Source organism: Fusarium graminearum, chromosome 1 (genome assembly GCF_000240135.3).
Source record: "Fusarium graminearum PH-1 chromosome 1, whole genome shotgun sequence".
In the NCBI taxonomy this organism is placed as follows: Eukaryota; Fungi; Ascomycota; class Sordariomycetes; order Hypocreales; family Nectriaceae; genus Fusarium; species Fusarium graminearum.
This window is the reverse complement of record NC_026474.1, coordinates 5,616,047-5,638,133: the sequence shown is the minus strand read 5'-3', so window position 1 is coordinate 5,638,133 and position 22,087 is coordinate 5,616,047. Positions and strand designations below refer to the sequence as shown.

Sequence of the window (22,087 nt, the reverse complement as noted above, 5' to 3'; positions counted from 1 at the left end):
TCAACGGAAACCTGAGATCCCTCTCACTTGACCTCCTTGGATGTCCTGGCCTCACACCCAACATGCCCCTACCAAATGGTACCTGCGTCGTCTGACCTATCCGGAACACAACTCCCACTGTCGCAAATGCATCTTCAAGTTCTTTTACCTGCTCTTTCGGTGGCGCTTCGTAAGGGTCCACAGCAACGACACCCAAATTCTGGAACCGGTATATCTTCCCTGCCATGCCGAGTAAATCGCGGTGCATTTCTGGCCAGGCTAATACCATTCCTATGTGAAGAATGCGTAATGATGAGGGAAGACTCGCCATGAATATCTCAGGCCCGGTATCCTTCATCACCTCGAACCGCTCTTTGCGCTCTTCTTCGTTGTCGAATACAGGTCCGTATAGAAGGAGTTGCTCAATCTCCAAAATCTCAAGACGTGGGAAGTCAACAAAGCTAGCATCGCCTCGCAATGAAGAGTCCCAGCGGAGGAACATTGATACATGCTCGATTATATCTTGTGCGCCGCCAGAAGTGTGCTCCCACGTCGTGCTGGTGTAACATAACCGCCGTAATGATCGGCTCACGGGGGCAAGGTGGTTATGCTGAAGAACAGTGTACTTGTCCATGTCGCAAAAATATTCCAGGTCTTCAAGCACTGGACTGCGGCGAAGTATTTTGGCTAGGTTGTCTGGGTCTAAGCCGTGGAGGGAGAGTCGACGAAGACTTGAGAGGGCGGTTTCCCATGGTTCTGCTCGAAAGCGCTCTCGTAGAGGGATATCCGTCCCACAGTCGGCATCGCTGGCTGCCAAAATCTCGAGGTTCTGAGCTTTGACTAGCACATCCTGCATTTGTTGGATGTGACAACACTCATCAGGATTCTTGCCCTGTCCGGGCAACACCAGATATTTGAGATTTGGTAGATAAAAGGGTGAGTCCCTTATGTACTGCAGACCTTCCGAGGAAGATCGATAGATGAGAAGTTGCTCTACAAAGGGTGCAGCCATGATAGAAGCTTCTTGCAACCACTTTGAGTCAACTTGTTCATACGAAGGCAGGGCACGAAAACCAGCGCGCTCGCCAGCCTGTCGAAACAAATCTTGCATGTCTTGAGGTGTCTTTCCAGCAGAGTCTTCCCTCAATGCAAAAAGTGCCAAAGCACGTACTTGCTTGGCTAAATCGGGTCTTTGGAGTAGTGTGCGAAGAAATACCCTCAAAATCCCAACCTCATGTCCTCTAACATCAGTATCACCCTGTGACTCGGAACTATCTGGTAAGTTCGATTGTCTTCCAGAGTAGTAACAGTGATATAGGATAGGTTGCGCTATGCTCCGCAAGCGTCGACAGGTACGGCTCAACCGCGACAGTGCCTGCTGGGCTTCGATGGCGTGGTCAATCTCATCTGACGGGAGATCGACAACATGTGCATGCTGACAATGCACACACAAGTTACGACAGATGGCAGTAAAGATCTCAACAGGTAGATCATCGATGGAAAGGCAGCGTCGTTTGCACCGAGAGAGAGGAACCTCGGCTTGGAAGATCGGTTGGGGAGACCAGAACGATCCTCCCTGGAGGACATCCCTGTTCATCCTTGCGACGAGATGCATTTGTGGTATGATTGTGGTGAGTCTTGGATTGTATGTTCAAGGAAGTGGTCTGTAATGGATAGTGACGTGTAAAGTTTATGATGGAATCGTGAAGCCAGAAGAGCGAGTATTTGAACAGCGAAAGTTGGATAGCCCAAACGAAACACGGACTATTAGAGGTACTAATTTATATAAGCCTTTCTGGGATCGAACCTGGCCAAGGGAAAATGATAGGAGATTCTTGAACCGGATTTGAAAGAGGGGGTGGATCGCAGGTTCACCAACGACCTACCTACGTCTTACGATGACGCCTCCCAAGCAGGCCTCCCCCAGAACGCTGAAGAAACGGGGAAGTTTGCTTAGACACGATAGGTCAAGAGGGATTTTTGGGATCGAAGATGAAGCTTGTGGTCAAGCCAATCGGTGTATTACGATTTGTTCCTCTCACCACATTTACACCGAGAAGGAACAAGCTTCAGGTGCGGCATAGACACACTACCTATCTAGGGTCTTGGACCAGGATCATGCCTAGATGGTCTTATCATCCGTAACTCTTTTCGGGGTATATATGCGTTGATCTAGGAAGGTAGTAGCTTCGGGCGTACGGAGAGGCTGAGAATGGGCCGGTGTAAGCAATTAGCTGTGAGCATTGATGTTTATACATGCATACTATAAGAGGAGAAGAAGTGAATACTACTAGACAACGTTACAACTGGACGAAACATGGAGACGAACCGTTACATGGCGACTCTAGAAAAAGAAAGGAAGCGTTAGTGTACCAGGCTTTTGGGATAGGTATTTGCTCTAACGTTAGATGGTCATGAAAGCGAGGGACAAAGTATCAGGTCGCTCGCTGCAAGTGGACTAAAACGTGATGAACTCTCCACATTCCACGATCAGAGTGGTCTCATTATTGATCAGCCAAGCGTCCAACAGAGCAACTAAAACATCCTCACAGCTGACAGGCACAAGGTCATGCATGGGTTGTAACTTTCGCGTATCGAGACCGTAGCGGAGAGGTTGGCCTTTTAAGTCTTGGGGTACAGAAATAAAAAGCATAAGAAGCTTAGTGTATGTAGCATAAGGTGACCTACTTATTTCGCCCCTTATGCTTCTAGCAGCTAATTTGACTGATACCCTGAGGCATATCTACATACAGTAATAGTCAAGGTGTAGGGATGACAGGACCAGGAACACAGACAACGGAACGAGGCCGAGAACCTTGTTAGGCTTGAAAACGTGGTCTGATTTTTGATCAAATAGGTACGAGCTTAATTATTGACAATTAATTAAACTTCTACGTCGGACCTGACTCGTAGTGGTCATGCAACGTAAGTTACTCCGTTGTGGTCGTCAAACTGGCTGCATGATCCCGCTGCCATCCAACGTCAGCAAGCCTCTTTAGAGGGGTCTTCTTGCTTTTCCAGAACAATCGACATTTGACAGCTGAGAAAAGATAAGCCGTCATATTTTGGTTGGGAACATCCACTGTTAAGCTGGAAGGGTGCTGCACGTGACCTCGCTCCTGGTCGCGTCACTCTCCAGGCTGCCACTCGCGTCTCACTGGACAAAGACAAGCCAACCGCGTAAAGTACGTTACAGCAGTCTCAGCTTCGGAGGTGGTCACACGAATTGTCAGTCATCCAACACCTGATAAGATGCCAGAGTTTAGCGGTAAGATTGTAATCTGACTTGATTGTCAGCTTGTCTTACTAACGGCCGCAGAGGCTGACACAATCCGCATCCTTGTTGCCACCGACAATCATGTCGGCTACGAAGAGCGTGATCCTATCCGCAAGGACGACAGTTGGAGGACTTTTGACGAGGTTCTGAACCTTGCTCGAACTGAAGATGTACGAATTCATCAATCGCTTCTTTTGACCATGGAAACCTCTAACTTGTTAGGTCGACATGGTCCTCCTCGCCGGTGATCTCTTTCACGACAACAAACCCTCCCGAAAGTCCCTTTACCAGGTCATGCGTACTCTCAGACAAAACTGCCTAGGCATGAAGCCTTGTCCACTAGAGTTCCTCTCCGATGCTGCATCTGTGTTCGAGGGTGCTTTCCCACACGTCAATTACGAAGACCCCGATATCAACATTTCGATTCCTGTTTTTTCCATCCATGGCAACCATGACGATCCCTCCGGCGAAGGCAATTTTTGTTCACTAGACTTGTTGCAAGCAAGCGGATTGCTCAACTACTATGGTCGAGTGCCCGAGGCAGACAACATCGAGGCCAAGCCAATCCTGCTACAAAAAGGACTTACAAAGCTGGCCCTCTTTGGAATAAGCAACGTACGAGACGAGCGCATGTTTCGAACATTTCGAGATCACAAAGTCAAATGGTTTCGACCGGGTGCTCAGATGGGAGATTGGTTCAATCTGCTAGCCGTTCATCAGAATCACCATGCACACACGGCTACGTCTTATCTCCCCGAAAACGTCCTGCCAGATTGGCTGGATTTGGTGGTCTGGGGTCACGAACACGAATGTGTGATTGATCCTACACAGAACCCCGAAACGGGATTCCACGTTATGCAGCCTGGTTCCTCTGTCGCTACTTCTCTTGTGCCTGGTGAGGCTGTTCAGAAACACGTTGCTATCGTCAGTGTGACGGGTAAAGACTTCAAGGTTGACAAGATCCCGCTCAAGAGTGTTCGTCCGTTCGTCACACGTGAACTCAATCTTGCCCAGGACAAGCGCTTCAAGGGTCTGGACAAAAAGAAGGACAACCGTCAAGAGGTGACCCGGAGATTGATGGAAGTAGTCGAAGAGATGATCGAGGAGGCTAATGCAGACTGGGAGGCAATTCAAACAGACAAAGAAGCTTTGGAAGAACGACCTCTTCCGCTAATCCGTCTCAAGGTTGAATATACTGCACAAGATGGTGGCCAGTTCGACATCGAGAACCCTCAGAGATTCTCAAATCGATTTGTCGGTAAAGTGGCCAACACGAATGATGTGGTCTACTTTTACCGCAAAAAGACAGCATCACGTAAGTCATTATTATGATGGTCAACTACAAACTCAACTAACACGTTACAGGCAAGACAAATGCTGCCAACCCGACTGGGGCTCTTGAGGCTCTCGAAGGCGGTGACGACATGGTCAAGGTCGAGAATCTGGTCCAAGACTTTCTGTCAGCACAATCTCTCAAGGTTCTACCCCAAGGACCTTTCGGCGATGCCGTGAACCAGTTCGTGATGAAGGACGACAAGCATGCGATGGAGCTCTTCGTATCCGAACATCTGACAGGTCAAGTGCGATCTATGCTGGGTCTAGAATCAGACGACGAAGATCTCAATAGTGCCATGGACATTTATCGTACAAGAATTGAGCAGCAACAAGCTAGAGGCTTACCTACTGCACCTACGGAAAGGAAGAGGGTTCTTAAGCCAAAGCCTTCAACTTGGGACAGCGACTTTGACGGCGCTTGGGAGGAAGAGGCAGATGCCTGGACATACGAGGATGACCAGCAGACTGAAACCACGCGTACACCGGCTAAAAAGGCTACACGAGGAAAGAGTAAAGCAGCACAGGAAGATGAAGACTTGATGGATGAAGACGAGCCGCCTGCTAAAAAGCCGCCTGCCAAACGAGCAGCGCGCACCACCAAAGCGAAAGCAGCACCAGCCAAAAAGGCGCCAGCCAAAGGTCGAGGTCGCAAGGTATTCGAGGATAGCGAAGAAGAAGAGGAGGAGGATGTGGTAATGGAATCAGAAGATGAGCCAGCTCCCCCACCACCACCACCACCACCAAAGACACGACGAGCTGCTGCGACCAAGAGCACTGCAAAGACTACGGCAGCGAAACCAGCGGCTAAAAGCACACGACAGACCAAGTTGAACTTTTCACAGTCGCAAAAGAGCGGTACGCAGAGTAAGGCGGTTGAGATTAGCGATGATGAGATTTCAGATGATGATGCGTTTGAGCCAGCGCCTGCACCAGCACCGCGTACTCGACGAAGATAGTTGTGCGAAAAGGGGACACCCAGATGAGACTGTAAGGAGACAAAAGGAATATAAAGATTTTATGATGAATTGAACAAACAGACCCTCTACTATACGTAATTACACCTCAATGAAAATTAGGTCTTTTCAATGTAGCTGCACTATGAATACATGCAGTAAGTTATACAATGGAAGAAGGCAAGTACAATCAAATCCATCCCTCGTGTTAGAAGAGTTTCAAGCCCATCTATGCTGTTTAGATAATGATTTTAGGCTATTTCTTTCTATACACTAAAGCTTAGAGGTCATCTTCTCTTCTACCTAATACCCACCCTGATCTGACTCCCGTTGACTCCCATTGACTCCCATTGACTCCCATTGACTCCCATTGACTCCCATTGACTCCCGTTGACTCCCGTTGACTCCCGTTGACTCCCATTGACTCCCATTGACTCCCATTGACTCCCATTGACTCCCGTTGACTCCCGTTGACTCCCGTTGACTCCCCTCCTCCGACAACGCTTCTACCTTCGGAGCCGAAGCCGAAGCTAAAGTACAAGCAATTAAGCTGCGGGCCGCAGATTGCGGGGTAGCATTTCCCGGTCTGTCTAGCTCTTGCGGCTTGCTCCCTCCCACCTCTCACTCAGCTCGAATGTGCAGTTATCTTACAAGCCAGACATGGAAAAGAAGCGCCGAGACATCCGCTGGGTAGACTGAAAGATTAAAGACACTGTGACTACTGTAATGGCTCGATTGGCTGCCCCGCTCGTTGCTGCATTGCAACATAACATAACTCAACTCATCTCATCTCTTCTTGTTAGGTAGCCCTTCTCTACATATACAAGTGCCCTTGCCGTCTCATTCTATCTTCCTTCGTATGTAAAGACCACATACAATGGCTGCAGCTGGTCACATCCGCCTCGGGACTGCCTCCCCCGGCACCGCATCCTCCACACCCGAGACGATAGCTCTCATCGACACTCTCGCACAACGCGCCGCATCCTCCCACATCGACATCCTCCTCCTTCCCGAGGCCTTCATAGGCGGTTATCCCCGCGGCAGCTCCTTCGGCTGCAAAATCGGCGACCGCAGCGCCGCTGGTCGCGACGAGTTTGCTCGCTACTTCGATCAGGCCATTGACCTGGGCGATACAGTAGGACCTGCTGGTGGCGGCGCGGGTATCAAGTGGGTGAAGAGACAGATTGGCGAGGAGGATGAGGTTCGCGGTGATGGTTCGCGTGAAGAATTGGAGCGCATTGCGAGGGATTCGGGCGTTTTTGTCGTCGTGGGATGTATTGAGAAAGCGGGTGGGAGCTTGTACTGCTCTGTTGTATATGTTTGTCCCAAGGAGGGTATGCTAGGAAAGCGTCGCAAAGTGCTCCCCGTATGGAATCCCTACTCGCCTTGTGTATATCTCTTGGCTAACATATTCTTTCCAGACCGGCACAGAACGTCTCATCTGGGCCCAGGGCTCGCCGAGCACCCTCCGCGCCGTAACAACCGTCATTCGAGGCATCCGCATCAATCTCGCCGCAGCCATCTGCTGGGAGAGCTACATGCCTCTTCTCCGACAGAGTCTCTACTCTCAAAACATCAACCTGTATCTCGCCCCGACGGCTGATTTCCGCGATGCCTGGTTGAGTCTTGCGCGCACTATCGGTGTCGAGGGCCGTTGCTTCGTCGTCTGCAGTAATATGTGCGTTCCAAAGGATGCGTCTGCTGAGACGAATGGTAATGGTGGCGGTCCTGCTGTTCGAGAACGTCGAGGCTCGTGTCTCACGGATGAGGGCTTTGAGATCGCCCTTCCTAAGTCTCCTACTCGTTCGCGCCGTCGTAGAAAGTCTGTTTTTGACGAAGATGGGAATGAGATTGTTCTTGGGTGTGAAGACGATGGCGAAGCACCTCCTCCTCCTCCTCCTGCTGCGCGACCACAAGTCGCCGCCCTGAAGACTTCAGGGAGTACCTTTGACAAAGCTGACTACATCTCGCCTGGTGGCTCATCTATTGTATCGCCGTTCGGCGATGTAATCGCTGGTCCTCAGTGGGGTGACCCTGACGGTATTGTCTTTGCTGATGTTGATTTCCGCGATTGCATCAGAGGCCGCTTGGATCTTGACACTGCAGGAAGCTACTCTCGAAATGATTCATTCCAGTTCAGCGTTGAAGGATTGAATCTTGATCCTCTGCCTTACTAAAGAAGCGTGGGGATTATGATGTATGAATAAATAGTTAACCAGATTGCAATGCTATATGTAACGCTTGTATGATCCCAATGCTATTATCCGTCTATAAGTATCCTAACGCCTCGCCACTTGTAATCATAAAAATGCTATCGTTACTTGGACTCGTCAGGTGGTGTCTGTCGTCCACGTTGCTCTTCCAACACCTTGCGCTCCGACTCAGCTTGCTTCCGCTGTCTTTCGAGAGCTGCTTGCGCGAGGACTTCTCTCCTGCTCAGACCAGCAGCAGCACCACCGCTGGTCTTGGTACCGCCTAGGACGAACTCTCCGCCCGTCCAACCTCCAAAGTCCTCAGGATAGTCTTCCTCATCATCCTCGTCATTTCCGGATATGTGGTACCGCGACGACTCGCCAATGGTGTGTCCGCCAGACTTCCAATCCGAAGCATCGACCTCACGCTCGATCTGGTGACACAGGTCCCAGAAATTCCTATCATGCGGGCCGTGGACATTATGCGCCAGCTCGTGGCACAGTGTTTTGCGAATGGTTTTGTAATCGCGATATCCATCGTGCGCATCAGTTCGCAAGCGCAGCTCAATCGCCTCGCCCTGATTTCGGTTCAGACCGAGTATTCGACTTGTTCCTTCGTGCGTCGTCTGCGTGTTCGAAAGAGGTTCCATCTCTGTGAGGATTCCAACGGTGAATTTGTGTTTTGTCATGGTGGCGCGAATGCCGGGGTCTTCCTTGAGGCGCATGAGGAGCTTCTGGCTGCGCTCTGGGTTCGGAAGACCCTGGAGTGGTCTAACTTGAAGGAAGGTGTATTGTGATTCCTCCGGTTTCCGACGGGGTGTCGCGCTTCGTGCCTTCTTGCGCTGTGCCATTCTCGCAGCGTTGCGCTGGGCTACGCGCTCCGCCATATCATGAACCTGCTGTATTTCGGAGGCTGGTGATCCCATAAGCGTCAAAGCCTTGCCTTTCAAATCCGTAAGAGGCATGTCGGGGTTTTTGAAGGGTGCTTTGAGCAGGGGAGTTTTGGGCGCGATGATCTTTTGATTTGCGACAGGTACATCGAGGCTGGCTTCGATTTCGGCAAAGAGGTCTGTGATGGTCGCATCTTCGGGAAAGGATAGTTCGTAGGTTATTTTGCGGTGTGTGATCGAGAGGGTGAGCCAGGTTTGCTGCTCGCTGTCGGACATGGGAGAGTCGTCGCAGTCGGCCATGTTGGTAACGCAGCGAAGTGGCGATGGGTTCTTTAGACAAGTTATGGTTACGGTTTATGCCAATGGCAAGAATTCAGATTAATGGTAGTAGGTAATAAGGGTATAAAATGGGGGAGATATGAGTGATAAGAGATAATTGAGGTGGAAGGCCTTATTATATGGGTGGCTGTAAGCGATAGGGTAACATAAGGTGATACTATCGTGTTCGGAAATGTTCGGTGTTTTGCTTTGTAATACGTCACTGCCACCGCCTAAACGCCACTCTAAGCAGATCTACTATTAGTACAAAGCTGAGATCAGTCGCGAACACCGATAAGTCCGGCTTCTTGATTATGGATTTAGTTTATAATTAATTGAAGAATTTTAGTAATTGATAGAGCATTGCATCAGTGTTGAGAGTTAATAATAGATGTTAAGCATGATCGAATTGATTGTGACAAAGTAAGCTTTACTACCCTAAACCACTCATCTAGATCGGACACACAATAAACCTGATCGTGTCACATACTAAACAACAAAGTAATGATACCCAAGACACTAAAGAGAACCCTTGGCTCGCTTGTAAAACGGTCAAACGAAGCACGACCCATAACATTGGGACTGTTCTTGTGCCACAGGAACCGCAGACCAGGTCTCATCACCAGCCTCACTTGTCTATGTAACGATGTAACTTCCGGTAGATCTCCCGCGAGGCGAACAAGTGTCACGTATCACACAAAGAAAACTTAAAAATGACTCTTTATTTTCAATCCTACAATATTGTAAAAGTAAAAGAAAAATGAGAGAAGCCGTTACTTCATTCATGCCCAAACGCCGTCAGAAACACACACACATATCTCGGGATACATGTGTAAGTGGGAGACCATACTTTGTCGTTTCGTCGCCTCGATTATATATAAAACAATGGATAATGGTAATAATGATATAAGCATAAAAGCATCATTTCGCTCATGCTCCCTCCCTGCGATTTTACATGTCACTATTGGCTATGCACTTTGTCAGATGAGAAGGGCGGACAATAAAAAAGCAAGGGGGTCCGCAACTGGGGGTAGGATAGGATATGATAGGGGGGGGGAGGTAAAAGACTTACAGTAGTGCCAGTGTAAGATCACCATGGATTCTCGCCTTGAGTTCGATTTCGATTTCGAGGTTGAGCTCTAGATGCAGACTGAGGGCGTCACTCTTACCACCGCCGCCCTGTTGTTGCTGCTGCTGCTGCTGCATCTGTTGCTGTTGTTGTTGCTGTTGCATTTGCTGCTGTTGACGCTGCTGCTGCTGCATCTGCTGGGCCTTTTCGTCTCGTGGGGACAGCTGTTTTCGACCCTCTTCGTCAGATTCTTCGTCGAGCCAAGCTGGGCGTCGACGTCTTACTTCATCGACCTTCTTGTTTCCTCCGCGTTTGCCGCCTCGGCGAGCGGGCTCGGGTGGAGTGGCAGGCTCTTCCTCCTCCTCCTCGGACTCTGACTCTGACTCGTCATCTTCGGAGTCTTCTTCCTCAGAGTCTTCCTCTGAGTCGTCTTCGGAATCAAAGTCGTCGTCATCATCTTCGGACTCGGACTCGCTCTCCTCCTCTTGCTTGACAGGTGGCTGTTTCTTCTTCTTCTTCTGGGGCTTGGCCTCGTCGGCCTTGTTGCTGGCCTCGGCCTTTGCCTGCTCTGGCTTCTTTTCGGCGGCATCGCCTTCTTCCTTCTTTACCTCCTCGGGCTTCTTGTCGTCAGACTCAGGCTTCTCTTCGGGCTTCTCTTCAGGCTTCTCTTCAGGCTTTGACTCTTCAGGCTTTGACTCCTCGGGCTTTGGCTCTTCAGAACCGGCTTGCTCAGGCTTCTCCTCCTTGTCACCGGGCGTCTCAGCCTTTGCGTTCTCTTCGCCGGGCTTGGATTCATCCTTGTTAGGATCCTCCTTGGACTCGGACTCATTTTGACCTTGTTGCTGCTGGTCTTGGTTCTGGTTGTCGTCCTGGTTCTGGTCCTGTCCTTGTTGCTGGTTGTTGTCATCGCCCTGCTGCTGACCAAAAGGGTTGTTGTCGTTGTTGTCCTGCTGGTTCTGTCCAGGGGACTGAGGAGTGTCCTTCTGCTGCTCGTCCTAGAGAAATTTAACTCCCGATCGGATTTTCTCACTTACAATAAGGAACTTACCTGTTGGTATGACATGGTGATTGATGTTTTACTTTGTTGTTGTGCTTAGTGTGTGGATGGATTGAGTAGTAAATGCAATCAATGGCTTGCTTGATATGTTTTGCTAACAATTAATGAAATGAGTTTTGTATACTAAAGGTTCTGCGCATGAGATAGCTTTTGAGATTTAAGACGTTGCAGATACAAAAACCTGTTAGCGAGGCTTGACTGACGCAATAAGTGTCATTCTATCCGTATCCCGTTCCTCAACCTCGACCCATAGGTATAGAACCGGTTTCTCCTTGTATGCGTTGTAAGGCAGTTGCTACCTGGACAAGTCAAATACAGGCCAAGGTGACGTAAAAAATGGCATGCAAACCCTGGCCGGATGACGTTGTCACTCCCTCAGAATGGGTTGAAGGTGTGGTAGGATAGTTGCAGGGATCATGCATTTATCGTGTGGCTGGTGTAAATGGAAACTGGGTCCTGATTCTACAAAGTGGACTGAAGTCATGCAGTGACTGACTGAGTGAGTCTTCACCCTTCACCTATTATCCAAGAAAAGAAAAGAAAACAAGAACAAGAACAGAGAAACCATGGTTATCGGATTACTCGCCATCGCGGCTATCCCGACTGTTACAGGCGTGGGTAACGCAGTGAGTGCGCAAAAGAGACAGAATGAGAGCATGAGCAAGGAACAGGAAAAGTTCCATCTCACATTTATGCTACGGCAGAATGGAAAGATAGAAGAAGTCGGACAAGGAGTTTTGGTTGACAAAAAGGTGAGCCCTCCATCATTATCTTTTCTGTTCGAGTTGTGATGCTCATGATATTAGATGTATCTCAACCTCTCAGACGCTCCAGTTCAAGGCTACAGATTCCTAGGATGGTTCTTCAAGTATCCCAGCGATGAAGGCCATCTGGGGCTGGTGAGCATGGTTTCTGACGACCCTCCAGCGCTCAACTGGATCTTTGTCGACAAGGACACGCATGCCGTGACCTTTGGGGGCAAGAAGGACACCATCGACCACGTCATAGGACCCTGGGGCTGGACAGCAGATGAGAAATTCCTGACACTCAAGGGCGACCATGATTCGTTTGTGGCGGTGCGAGGTGATGATGGGAAATGGTCTGTCTACTGGGACCCGGAGGGTGATATCGAGGACGAGATTGATGATGAGGAGAGATGCCAGCCAGTGAGGCTTCGAAGAAGACCGCAACTTGGCATGGAGAGCAGCTATGTTAAGAAGTGATTTACAGCAGATATTCCCCAGTACAGTATAACTACCGGTAATAACAGAAACAACATGTGCCCATAATCACCTAATAAAAGGCTGGGGTTTCAAGTCCGGGGGCTTGCACTGTAAGCCCAAAGTTGGAGGAGGGCTGCAAGGTCGGTCATGCTAAAGTGGGTTGCGTTGAGCAAGGGTATCCAACTGGATTTACCATCTCGATCATGACCTCATGGGGGTCCAAATCCTGTTATGAGGTTTTGGGGTGAAAGAGTAGCTCAAACTTATATCACCTTGGCTACCTTTATTTCTAGACTCATTTCTTCTTAGTGAGAAACCATCACTTTGGCCTGCATTCATACAATCACCAACTAATACACACTTGTACAACCAGCCAGCGACTCTTTTTATATTTTATTCATCATGTCTTCTATGGAAAAGGACCGCGTCGACACAGACGACCAGACCATGTCCAGCGAGGAAGCCCCTCGACGAGAGCGCCGCAGCAAGAAGAAGAGCAGCAAGTCTCGCCGACAAGGCACTCAGCAGCAGCAAGGAGGTGGTGGTTCAGGACCTCTTGACCAACTCCCTCTTGCTGGCGACCTCGGCAACACAGTCGGCGGCGTCACAGACGGCGTGAGCAACACCCTGGGCGGCGTCACGGGAGGCCTTGGAGGTCTCACAGGCGGCCAGCAGGGTGGCGGCGGTGGTGATGCCGGCAAGGACACTCTTCGACTTCGCCTAGATCTCAACCTCGACATTGAGATTCAACTCAAGGCTCGTATTCACGGTGATCTCGAGCTCTCTCTACTGTACGTATATACTCTATTCCTTCTTATTCCTTCTCTTTCCCCCCTCCAATCTGTGGCCGTTGTATCTTACTTGGCTTGCAAATCTCCAGAACGGGATAAAATCGCCGCGATGAATTCCTTGATGCAGAGGCTAATAATTGCTTTGCGCTGTGCAGAAACTAAGAAGCTGGTCTGCCTTACTGGCTGCTTATCGTTTTGTCTAGTTCATGTCATGATGGTACCCATGTAATGTTATGTTAGCTACTGTCTTTGCACAACAGCTCGATCAACAAATGGCGGCGCAAGATGGTGTTTTTTTATTAAATAATGATGGTCTTTTTTATATACATATTTTGGGAGATGGAATAAACACAATACAATACGGTTACTACAACTACACGAGTATAATGTCATTGTTCCGAGTAACTGAACAACAAGTGATTCAAGAGTGACGCAAAATATCATATCATATCCTCATGACAAAAAAAAATATGACAAAACATGACATTCTAAACTTAGCAAGGTTAGACAGGCCGTTCCAACGTTATATCCCGAAACTCAAAAAGACACATCCAAGAAACCAGGAAAAGCCAAGAATCGGATGCAAGCCACAAAGCGAATCAAGGAGAAATGCCACGCAAGCCACCGTCACCATCCTCATCGAGATTAGTTTCCTCTTAGTCTAGGTCCTTGTTTCATAAAAACCCGTTGTTCCAGCACCAGGAACCAAGCTTGTGCCCTGCAAGCTTGGTCTAGACAACAAAAGAACACTGAGAGAAAAAACAACAGGGACTAGGTTTGGGCTTGCTTCCCACCAATCAGAAGTTCTACTTGTACAGTTGCCAGGGTTCAATTTGTCTTGTCTCATCTTGTTTATATCCCTGCTAGTGCCCTAATCCCCCTCCGAAGTTCCCGCCATCGCGATGGGCGCTGAAGATCAGAGATTAATCCTGTTAGTTGCTGTACCGTAGCATTTTCAATCATGCGGCTCTATTCTCTGTAACAACTACATGCTAATAGATTCGTCACTCTTGCGTGTCTTGTAAGGGGGCGTTGCTACAGTATGATAATAACAGAGATCCCCCCCAAACGACCCCTACACACTGTTCCCCTCTCTTTTCTCCTCGGGTTGGGTCCTGTCAGTTGGACTAGTCTGCCCCTAGTTGACATACATTAGGCTCTTCTGTAGTCGAATCTGTAGGTAAGCTAAACGAGGTCGGGTTTCCAAGTTTATGTATCTTATCTGTCGTCATGTCCCCGCACAAACCATAGCTCGAGCCACACTCACAGCACATAGCAGCAGCCCTTTTTGGCACCTTTGGAGCAGTAGTGGGCAGTGGCGGTGACTCTGCTTCCTCTCTCTCACTCCCTCTCTCGCTCACACTCTCTACCATTCCCATACTCCAGCCATATTTCTCTTAGACCCAGACCCCCCCAGCCCCGGGAGAAAGATCCAGGATCATCAGTCCCAGCCAGGATCAGCAACAGCCGCAGAACGAAGTTGCCACAGGACCACATACCGCTTACACCAAGGAATAATAGCCGCAATGTCCAACTATTCACCCTCATCCTCCACCCCTGATGGCGATCCTACGCACAGCACTTACGAGGTCAATGTCCCAGTCCGCAACGGACGAACCTCTGAGCCAAAAGTTGAGAACCCAGAGATCCGCATCCCAAGGATAACGCCAGTCTCAGATACAACCAGCAGTGGCACCGCAACCACAGACCAGCACCAGCAACAGATGCCACAGTCACAGCCACAAAAACAAGAAGAAATGGATCTTCAAAAACTCGCTACTGGCCTTGAGGGCAAATACGTCGACGAGTTCGGCAACATCCTAGACTGGGACGGCACCGTCCTCGGTCGAGTCCAAGGCGACCTACCTTCCATGGTAGGGCGACCAGTCACGGCTGACGGACAAGTCCTCGACGAGGACGGCGAAGTGGCTGGCCAGGTATGCGACAACTATATCGAGCCAGAGCCGCCGAAACTCAAGCCCCTGGCCTCGGGAGGACTCAAAGTCGATGATGAAGGCAACATCTATGATGACCAGGGAAACAAGATTGGCAGGCTCGATAAGCCGATAAAAGACGGAGCCGACAAAGTTTCCGAGAGGCCCAAAGGCGATCAAAAGCAGGGTCAAGGTCAACAGAGCCAGGGTAGTGGTGCAGCAGACACTAACAACAACGGTGCTGCTCCCAAGCCACCGAGGCCTGACGAGCTGTTCCTGGATGTCAAGTCAACATATGATGGTATTCAGCTCACCATCAAGATCCCCACTGTCTTTAACAGCAGAATGATGCGCGAGACAAAGAGCAGCGGCAGCCAGACGACTGAGACAGATGTTAATAGCGATAATCGATAGTGCAGTATATTCTACTGTACATACGTACACCTCTTTTTTTTTTGGCGCGTTTCACAATTGTCTAACCCATATCCATGTAAGTGACCATGTAAGTCAGTAAGCCAAGACCCAACCCAAGTGCATCAAATCATAGACTTGGATACATATGATTCATGTGTATCTATTCGTGCAAGTGCATACAGTGAGTACATCAGCTTTCCTCTTACATACCTGTTCTTCACTCCTCATTCTCACTCCTTGAAATCCCATCTCCAAACACCCCCTCCACACCTCGGAATACGTAAACCTCATGGGGTAACCCCTCCCCGTGGGTTTGCATTCACGCTAGATTTATCTAGTTCATCATTCAGTCATCCCATTCACTCATAGCTGAACTTATCGTGTACCTTTTTTTTTTTGCTTTTCACCTGCCCTTCTGGCAGTTAGGACCTACCACCACAGTACACTATCGCACGTGAAGTCCACGCAATGCATTTCCCATCTGCCATAACCCCAGTTCAGTCCAGTTTTTCCATCTCGATCCAAACCCTGAATGTGCAAGATCGTCTGCATCTTCCACAACCAAGTGTGGCAGCCTCTGCCCCGCAAGCCTGTTTTTCCCAACCCGTTCCTCATTATCGTCGGGACAGTCTAAACCAGGGATAGCATCAAACAAGCAGCCTCATCCTTGTGGCTTGCCTCCTTGTGTAGCTTGAGCTCTCCCCTCATATGCCTGTTGCGCGCCTAATCCATGCCTTGAGGAGCTGTTTATCACGTCATATAACAGCTCTCGCCACACCATCCCGCGCTCCCCATCTCCATCATGACGTGTGGCTGTTGCAGCTGGAGCAGCTGTCGTTCGACAATAGGTGCGGCGCAGGTGGTTCATAGGAGAAAAGGCAACTAGCATGTGGTGTTCACACTGACGTTTTGATTGCTAGTTGACGTGATTGAAAGATGCTTGAACCGTTTTGCAAAACTTGTTTTGCATGAGCTATGTCGGTATAAGTAGTCTAACATCTGTGGTGGTTGCAACTTTTGGAAAGAAAAAGTATCAATCCATCTTATAATTTTGGCCAACTTACAAAGCGTTAATAACAAAACAAAACTATACATACCTATTCCCAATTCACACATACCACGATACCCCCTCTATTCCATCTCTTATCTGAAAGATACCCTTTTGTTTTATCTTGAAGGAGTTGAAGAAGAAGACGATCAATTCAATATATCATCACTACTACTATCATCAACATGTCTGAGACCAAGGATCTTTCTTCTCAGGTCCAAGACACAACAAAAGACACTGCTTCCAACGAGCAGCAATCCTCTGGTGCGTTTGGCAGTCCCCAGCGAAGTTTGCCGCTTATCGTCCCCATTGCAGTCAACTATGACCAGTCAGTCCCTCGGAGTGGTGTTGTGAATGATGCTGGTGATATCCTCGACGATGCTGGCAAGACTGTCGGTAAGGTCGCCGACACCGATAACCTCAAGAACCTCGTAGGCAACACCGTCAACAGCGCCGGCGATGTTGTCGACTCCTCAGGCGATGTCCTCGGCAAGACACTGCCCATAGGACAAGGAAAGCCTGAGGAGGAAGAGGACTCTCACGACGAGGAGAAGAGCGAGTACACAACTCAGTCCAAGGACAAGAAGTCTGGAGGTTTGGGAGACGCCGTCGGCAGCGTTACCAGCGCTGTTGGTGGAGTGACAGGAGCTGTTGGTGACACTGCTAAGAGCGCCACGGACACTGTCGGCGAGACAACAAAGGGAGCTACCGACGCTGTTGGTGACACAGCCAAGGGTGCTACAGACACCGTTGGCGATGTGACTGACGACGTCGCCGCCAAGTCAGAGGCTACATCCCACGCCACCGACACCAAGACACCTGCAGAGACTCCCAAGGCCCCTGGAGTCAAGGACGAGGCATCTGATGTTAAGGATAACGCGCCTGACGTCAAGGAAAACGCACCCGAAGTTAAGGACGAGACAATAGACCAAACCGACAAGATCAACCTTGAGGACCGAGAGGCACCAGCCGATGCCGACGACAAGCTCAAGGAGGTCGCTCCCGAGCCCGAAGAGGCTAAGGAGACCACCAAGGACGTTTCTGACGAGGCCAACGACATCCCTGAGAAGGCCAAGGACGCTTCCGAGGAGGCCAAGGACGCTTCCGAGGAGGCCAAGGAGGATGTTACCTCCAAGGTCGACGAGCAGGAGCAAGATGTCCCCAAGCCTGAGGAAGTCGAGGAGAAGCTCCAGGAGAAGACCGAGGGTGCCAAGGACGAAGCTACAAAGTCCGAGGTTCCTGAGGGTGATGTTGCCAAGACTGACGCTCCTGTCGACGAAGTCCCCAGCGACGAAGTTGCAGATGATGACAAGTCTAAGACAGCTAGTGACGATCTGAAGTCTGTGGCTCCCGGAGAGGATGCTGCAGGTGTCACCGACGAAGTCCAGAGCAAGGCCGCTCAGGGCGAGGATGCTGCTCAGGACAAGGTTTCGGAAGCCGACAAGGCTGCCGAGGATGTTCCTGAGGACGTCAAGAGCAAGACTGCAGAGGCCGAGAAGGCTGCTGAAGATCTTCCCGAGGATGCTCAAAGCAAGACTGCCGACGGTGAGAAGGCTGTTGAGGATCTTCCTGAGGATGCTAAGGACAAGGTTGAGGACGGCGAGAAGGCCGCCGAGGAGCTCCCTGAGGATGCCCAAAGCAAGGCTCCAGAGGCCGAACAAGTCGCTGGCGACGTCGCCGATGAGGCCAAGGACAAGGCTGCAGAGACTGAAGAAGCTGTCGATGAGAAGACCGCTGAAGCTGAGGAGGCTGCCAAGGAGCCTCTCGACTTCTCCGTCCTCAAGGGCACCACTGTCGACAAGGAGGGCAACCTCGTCAACGACAAGGGTGACAAGATCGGCAAGATTGTCGAAGGTGAGCTCAAGCAGCTCGTCGGCCTCAACTGTGACGACCAAGGTCAGATCTGGGACAAGACTGGCAAGCAGCTCGGCAAGGCTGAGCCTATCCCCGAGTGGGACCGCGAGCAGAAGGACTCTTCTATTCTCAAGGGCACTACCGTTGACAAGGAGGGCAACCTTGTGAACGACAAGGGCCATCTCATCGGACGTGTCATTGAAGGCGAGATTAAGCAGCTCATTGGTCTTTCTTCTGACGACCAGGGTATTATCTGGGACCGAACTGGTAAGCAAGTTGGTAAGGCCGAGCCCCTCCCTGAGTGGGAGCGTGGTGAGCAGAAGGATTACAGCATCCTGAAGGGCAAGACTGTCGACAAGAACGGTAACCTCGTTGACGAGAAGGGCCACCTCTTCGGTAAGGTCGTCGAGGGTGAGATCAAGCAACTCATTGGTCTTTCCTCTGACGACCAAGGCACCATCTGGGACAAGACTGGCAAGTCTGTTGGTAAGGCCGAGCCCCTCCCTGAGTGGGAGCGTGGCGAGCAGAAGGATTTCTCTATCCTCAAGGGTGCTATTGTCGACAAGGAGGGTGGTCTTACCAATGATAAGGGAGACACCATCGGCAAGGTCACTGAGGGTGAAATCAAGCAGCTCGTTGGCCTCAAGTCTGACGAGAACGGCAAGATCTGGCGAGACGGTAAGGTCGTCGGCCAGGCTGAGCCTCTTCCTGAATGGGAGCGCGTCCAGAAGAAGGACCGATCTGTTCTTAAGGGCAGTAAGGTCAACAAGGTCGGCAAGCTCGTCGACTCCAACGGCAACATTGTCGGAAAGGTTGTTGAGGGTGATCTGAAGGAGCTTCTCGGCAAGCGATCTGACGAGAACGGCGATATTTGGAACGACTCCGGAGAGGTCATCGGAAAGGGTGAGCCTGTCTCTGCCTCCGAGCGCGAGCAGAAGTCCTCAGCTCCCTTCGAGAACTTCCCTGACGCCGTTGTCGAGTCGGACGGCCGTGTCATGTACAATGGTGAGCAGGTTGGTGAGGTTATCGAGGGTAACCCCAAGGAGCTCAAGGGCAGCAAGGTCGATGAGGATGGTGACATTCTCGACCGCCGCGGTAACACCGTCGGTAAGGCCAAGCGCTGGGAAGCTCCCGAGGCTGAGGAGGAGAAGCCTGTCGACAACTCTGCCCTTGCTGGCAAGCGTGTCAACAAGGCCGGTAACCTCGTCAGCGAGTCTGGCGAGATTTACGGTCGTGTCATTGAGGGTGATGTCCAGAAGCTGGTCGGACGCATGTCTGACCGTGATGGAAACATCCGAAGCGAGTCTGGAGACATCATCGGCAAGGCTGAGCTTGTCTCTGAGGGCGAACGTGGTGGCAAGAAGGACGGTCCCTTCGCTGAGCTCAAGAACTGCACTGTCGCCAAGGATGGCAAGGTTGTGAACCAAGCTGGCGAGACTGTTGGCCGACTTGTTATCGGTGATGCCAAAGCCCTCGTCGGACGCTCTGTTGATGATGACGGCGAGATCGTCGACTCCAATGGCAACGTTATTGGCAAGGCCGAGCGTTGGGAGGAGCCTGAGAAGGAGAAGTCACACAACCCTCTTGCTGGTCGCAAGGTAAACCGTGAGGGTAACGTTGTCGACGCTGATGGCAACATCATTGGCAAGCTTACCAGCGGCGAGATCCTCGACTGCCAGGGCAAGGAGGTCGATGAGGATGGTGATGTCTTTAACCAGAAGGGCAGCGTCGTTGGTCACGTCTCTCTTCTTGAGGATATCCCCAAGGAGGAGCCTGAAGAGGAGCCTACACCCGAGCCTGAGGGTGAGACTGAGGAGGAGCGCATCAAGCGCGAGCAGGCCGAGGCCGATATCAAGGCTGAGAAGGACGAGGCTGAGAAGAACAAGAAGCTTGCTCAGCAACTCTCATACCAGATCGAGCAGACTCTGGAGCGTCTCCGACCCATCTGCAAGTCCATCAACGACAAGATCAGCGCAGCTGAGGCCCAGAAGCCCGAGGACCGTGATGAGGAGGAACTCGTCCGACAGGTCAAGCCTTTGATCGAGGACGGTGGTAAGCTCCTTACCGAGACCAACGGCATCATCCGTGGTCTTGACCCTGATGGTCGCATTGCTCGCAACGCCAAGCAGAAGACTTCTTCTGGTGAGGCTACTCCTGAGGAGGCTCACCTCGCCAACCTTCTCAAGGAGCTCTCTACTGAGATCCAGACCTGTATCGATGAGGGTAAGCGCAAGCTTGAGGGTATGCCCCACGCTAAGAAGGAGATCAACCCTCTCTGGGGTCTCCTGGCCGAGCCTCTCTTCCAGATCGTCGCTGCTGTCGGTCTCTTGCTCAGCGGTGTCCTTGGACTCGTTGGCAAGCTTCTCGGTCCTATCCTTGGACCTTTGGTAAGTTTCATTCACACATTCTACAATCATTCATCTTGCTAACAACATCTCTAGTTGAACGGTCTTGGTCTTGGTGGCCTCCTTGACGGTCTTCTTGGCGGTCTTGGTCTCAAGAAGATCCTCGGAAGCCTTGGTCTCGGAGACGTCGTCGGAACTGTCACTGGAAAGAAATAAACGGATGGTTATGATTGACTGAAGGGTATCATCATGTAATGAATTGGATCTTTGGGAATGTAATTTTGTACAATGCTTTTTAGCTAGGAGTTTTTGTTAGCTTTGATGAATTTCACGAACAAGTTAGGCCAATAATGATGCGACTCTGAAATGAGGTGGAGAGTTTGTGAAGAATCCCAATGCGGCTTAGCTCATCCATGATGAGTAAGCGTTGAAATTCCCGACTACAAATTTCTGACTTTTTCTTCCACAAGCTTCAGTATTTCCCATCCTTCAACAAACAAGCCATGACCAGCTCGCTTCTGGCGTGGCCTTCCTGAACGATGAAACGATGCGTCTCTTCCTCATTCGCCATGGAGAGACAGTCGACAACGTCGCAAACCTCTATGCCGGCTCGCGCGATTCTGCCTTGACTGCCCACGGCGTCATGCAAGCTCAAAAGCTAGCATCTCACCTTGCTGAGCACGTCACCATTGGTCGCATCTTCTCTTCAAACCTCAGCCGTGCGGTTCATACTGCACAGGCTATCCTCGACGCGCAGAAATGCGCAAAGGATCTGAAATTGGTCCAGGCGCCGGAGCTGAGGGAGAAGGACTTTGGTACGGGCGAGGGCGCAAAGTTTGGGTCCGCGACCAAGCATGAGGGTTCCGAGACGCCGCAAGCGATGAGAAAGAGGATTGATGTTTTCTTGGACGAGCATTTGCCTCGACTACACGAAGACTCGACCGTCTGTATCGTCGCTCACGGTATCATTCTTGGGACACTTTACAAAGCCCTCCGCGACAGGATTCCATCCACGTCTACAGCACCCGATGCCGCACCAGAAGGCCGAGCAGAATCTGCTTTTGCTCGACCCACCTGGAGCAACACCGGGTATGTGGAGGCACTCATCACGACCAACGCATCTACCACAGATAAAAATGTGCAAATGCGCGTCGTGAAAGTCAACAGCGTCGAACACCTCAAAGGTCTGAGAAAGACCCGAGGCGGAATTGGCAGCGCCAAGTTCGACGCCAAACAAAAGACGATGGACTCTTTCTTTCAGTCTGTGTCGCGAAAGCGCAAAATCGAAGATGAGGACATCGTCTCACGATACATGGTACGTTTACTTTTTTTTTTTCTCTTACAACACACCCCCAAAGCTTTATGATGAAAGAAGCATTATACACAGGACCTGTACCGAAATACAAAT

The 22,087-nt window shown here is 50.5% G+C and overlaps 10 protein-coding genes across 10 annotated transcripts; 7 read left to right on the top strand and 3 right to left on the bottom strand.

Moving 5' to 3' along the window:
• Positions 1–23: 23 nt before the first annotated feature.
• FGSG_01700 (uncharacterized protein) lies at positions 24–1,594 on the bottom strand (the record flags this gene model as incomplete). The annotated part of the gene is made up of 2 exons (XM_011319228.1): positions 24–68; positions 149–1,594. 2 exons carry the CDS (start codon positions 1,592–1,594, stop codon positions 24–26), a joined length of 1,491 nt encoding a protein of 496 aa, XP_011317530.1.
• A 1,637-nt stretch (positions 1,595–3,231) lies between these two features.
• On the top strand, positions 3,232–5,547 carry FGSG_01699 (double-strand break repair protein mus-23; the record flags this gene model as incomplete). Its single annotated transcript, XM_011319227.1, has 4 exons — positions 3,232–3,247; positions 3,299–3,426; positions 3,479–4,571; positions 4,622–5,547. The coding sequence occupies 4 exons, from the start codon at positions 3,232–3,234 to the stop codon at positions 5,545–5,547; spliced, it is 2,163 nt and encodes a 720-aa protein (XP_011317529.1).
• A 435-nt stretch (positions 5,548–5,982) lies between these two features.
• FGSG_01698 (uncharacterized protein) lies at positions 5,983–7,809 on the top strand. The gene is made up of 2 exons (XM_011319226.1): positions 5,983–6,910; positions 6,966–7,809. The coding sequence occupies exons 1-2, from the start codon at positions 6,422–6,424 to the stop codon at positions 7,719–7,721; spliced, it is 1,245 nt and encodes a 414-aa protein (XP_011317528.1). The 5' UTR covers positions 5,983–6,421; the 3' UTR covers positions 7,722–7,809.
• FGSG_11991 (uncharacterized protein) lies at positions 7,737–9,022 on the bottom strand. Its single transcript, XM_011319225.1, has one exon. It carries the CDS (start codon positions 8,924–8,926, stop codon positions 7,862–7,864), a length of 1,065 nt encoding a protein of 354 aa, XP_011317527.1. The 5' UTR covers positions 8,927–9,022; the 3' UTR covers positions 7,737–7,861.
• Positions 9,023–9,895: 873 nt separating this feature from the next.
• Positions 9,896–11,076, bottom strand: FGSG_11990 (uncharacterized protein; the record flags this gene model as incomplete). The annotated part of the gene is made up of 4 exons (XM_011319224.1): positions 9,896–9,905; positions 10,017–10,237; positions 10,298–11,008; positions 11,062–11,076. The coding sequence occupies 4 exons, from the start codon at positions 11,074–11,076 to the stop codon at positions 9,896–9,898; spliced, it is 957 nt and encodes a 318-aa protein (XP_011317526.1).
• A 700-nt stretch (positions 11,077–11,776) lies between these two features.
• Positions 11,777–12,301, top strand: FGSG_01696 (uncharacterized protein). Its single transcript, XM_011319223.1, has one exon. It carries the CDS (start codon positions 11,877–11,879, stop codon positions 12,291–12,293), a length of 417 nt encoding a protein of 138 aa, XP_011317525.1. The 5' UTR covers positions 11,777–11,876; the 3' UTR covers positions 12,294–12,301.
• Positions 12,302–12,574: 273 nt separating this feature from the next.
• FGSG_01695 (uncharacterized protein) lies at positions 12,575–13,460 on the top strand. The gene is made up of 2 exons (XM_011319222.1): positions 12,575–13,084; positions 13,240–13,460. The coding sequence occupies exons 1-2, from the start codon at positions 12,696–12,698 to the stop codon at positions 13,244–13,246; spliced, it is 396 nt and encodes a 131-aa protein (XP_011317524.1). The 5' UTR covers positions 12,575–12,695; the 3' UTR covers positions 13,247–13,460.
• A 1,150-nt stretch (positions 13,461–14,610) lies between these two features.
• FGSG_01694 (uncharacterized protein) lies at positions 14,611–15,432 on the top strand (the record flags this gene model as incomplete). The annotated part of the gene is made up of 1 exon (XM_011319221.1): positions 14,611–15,432. One exon carries the CDS (start codon positions 14,611–14,613, stop codon positions 15,430–15,432), a length of 822 nt encoding a protein of 273 aa, XP_011317523.1.
• Positions 15,433–16,665: 1,233 nt separating this feature from the next.
• Positions 16,666–20,895, top strand: FGSG_01693 (uncharacterized protein; the record flags this gene model as incomplete). The annotated part of the gene is made up of 2 exons (XM_011319220.1): positions 16,666–20,721; positions 20,776–20,895. The coding sequence occupies 2 exons, from the start codon at positions 16,666–16,668 to the stop codon at positions 20,893–20,895; spliced, it is 4,176 nt and encodes a 1,391-aa protein (XP_011317522.1).
• Positions 20,896–21,226: 331 nt separating this feature from the next.
• On the top strand, positions 21,227–21,813 carry FGSG_01692 (uncharacterized protein; the record flags this gene model as incomplete). Its single annotated transcript, XM_011319219.1, has 2 exons — positions 21,227–21,768; positions 21,810–21,813. 2 exons carry the CDS (start codon positions 21,227–21,229, stop codon positions 21,811–21,813), a joined length of 546 nt encoding a protein of 181 aa, XP_011317521.1.
• Between the last annotated feature and the right edge of the window lie 274 nt (positions 21,814–22,087).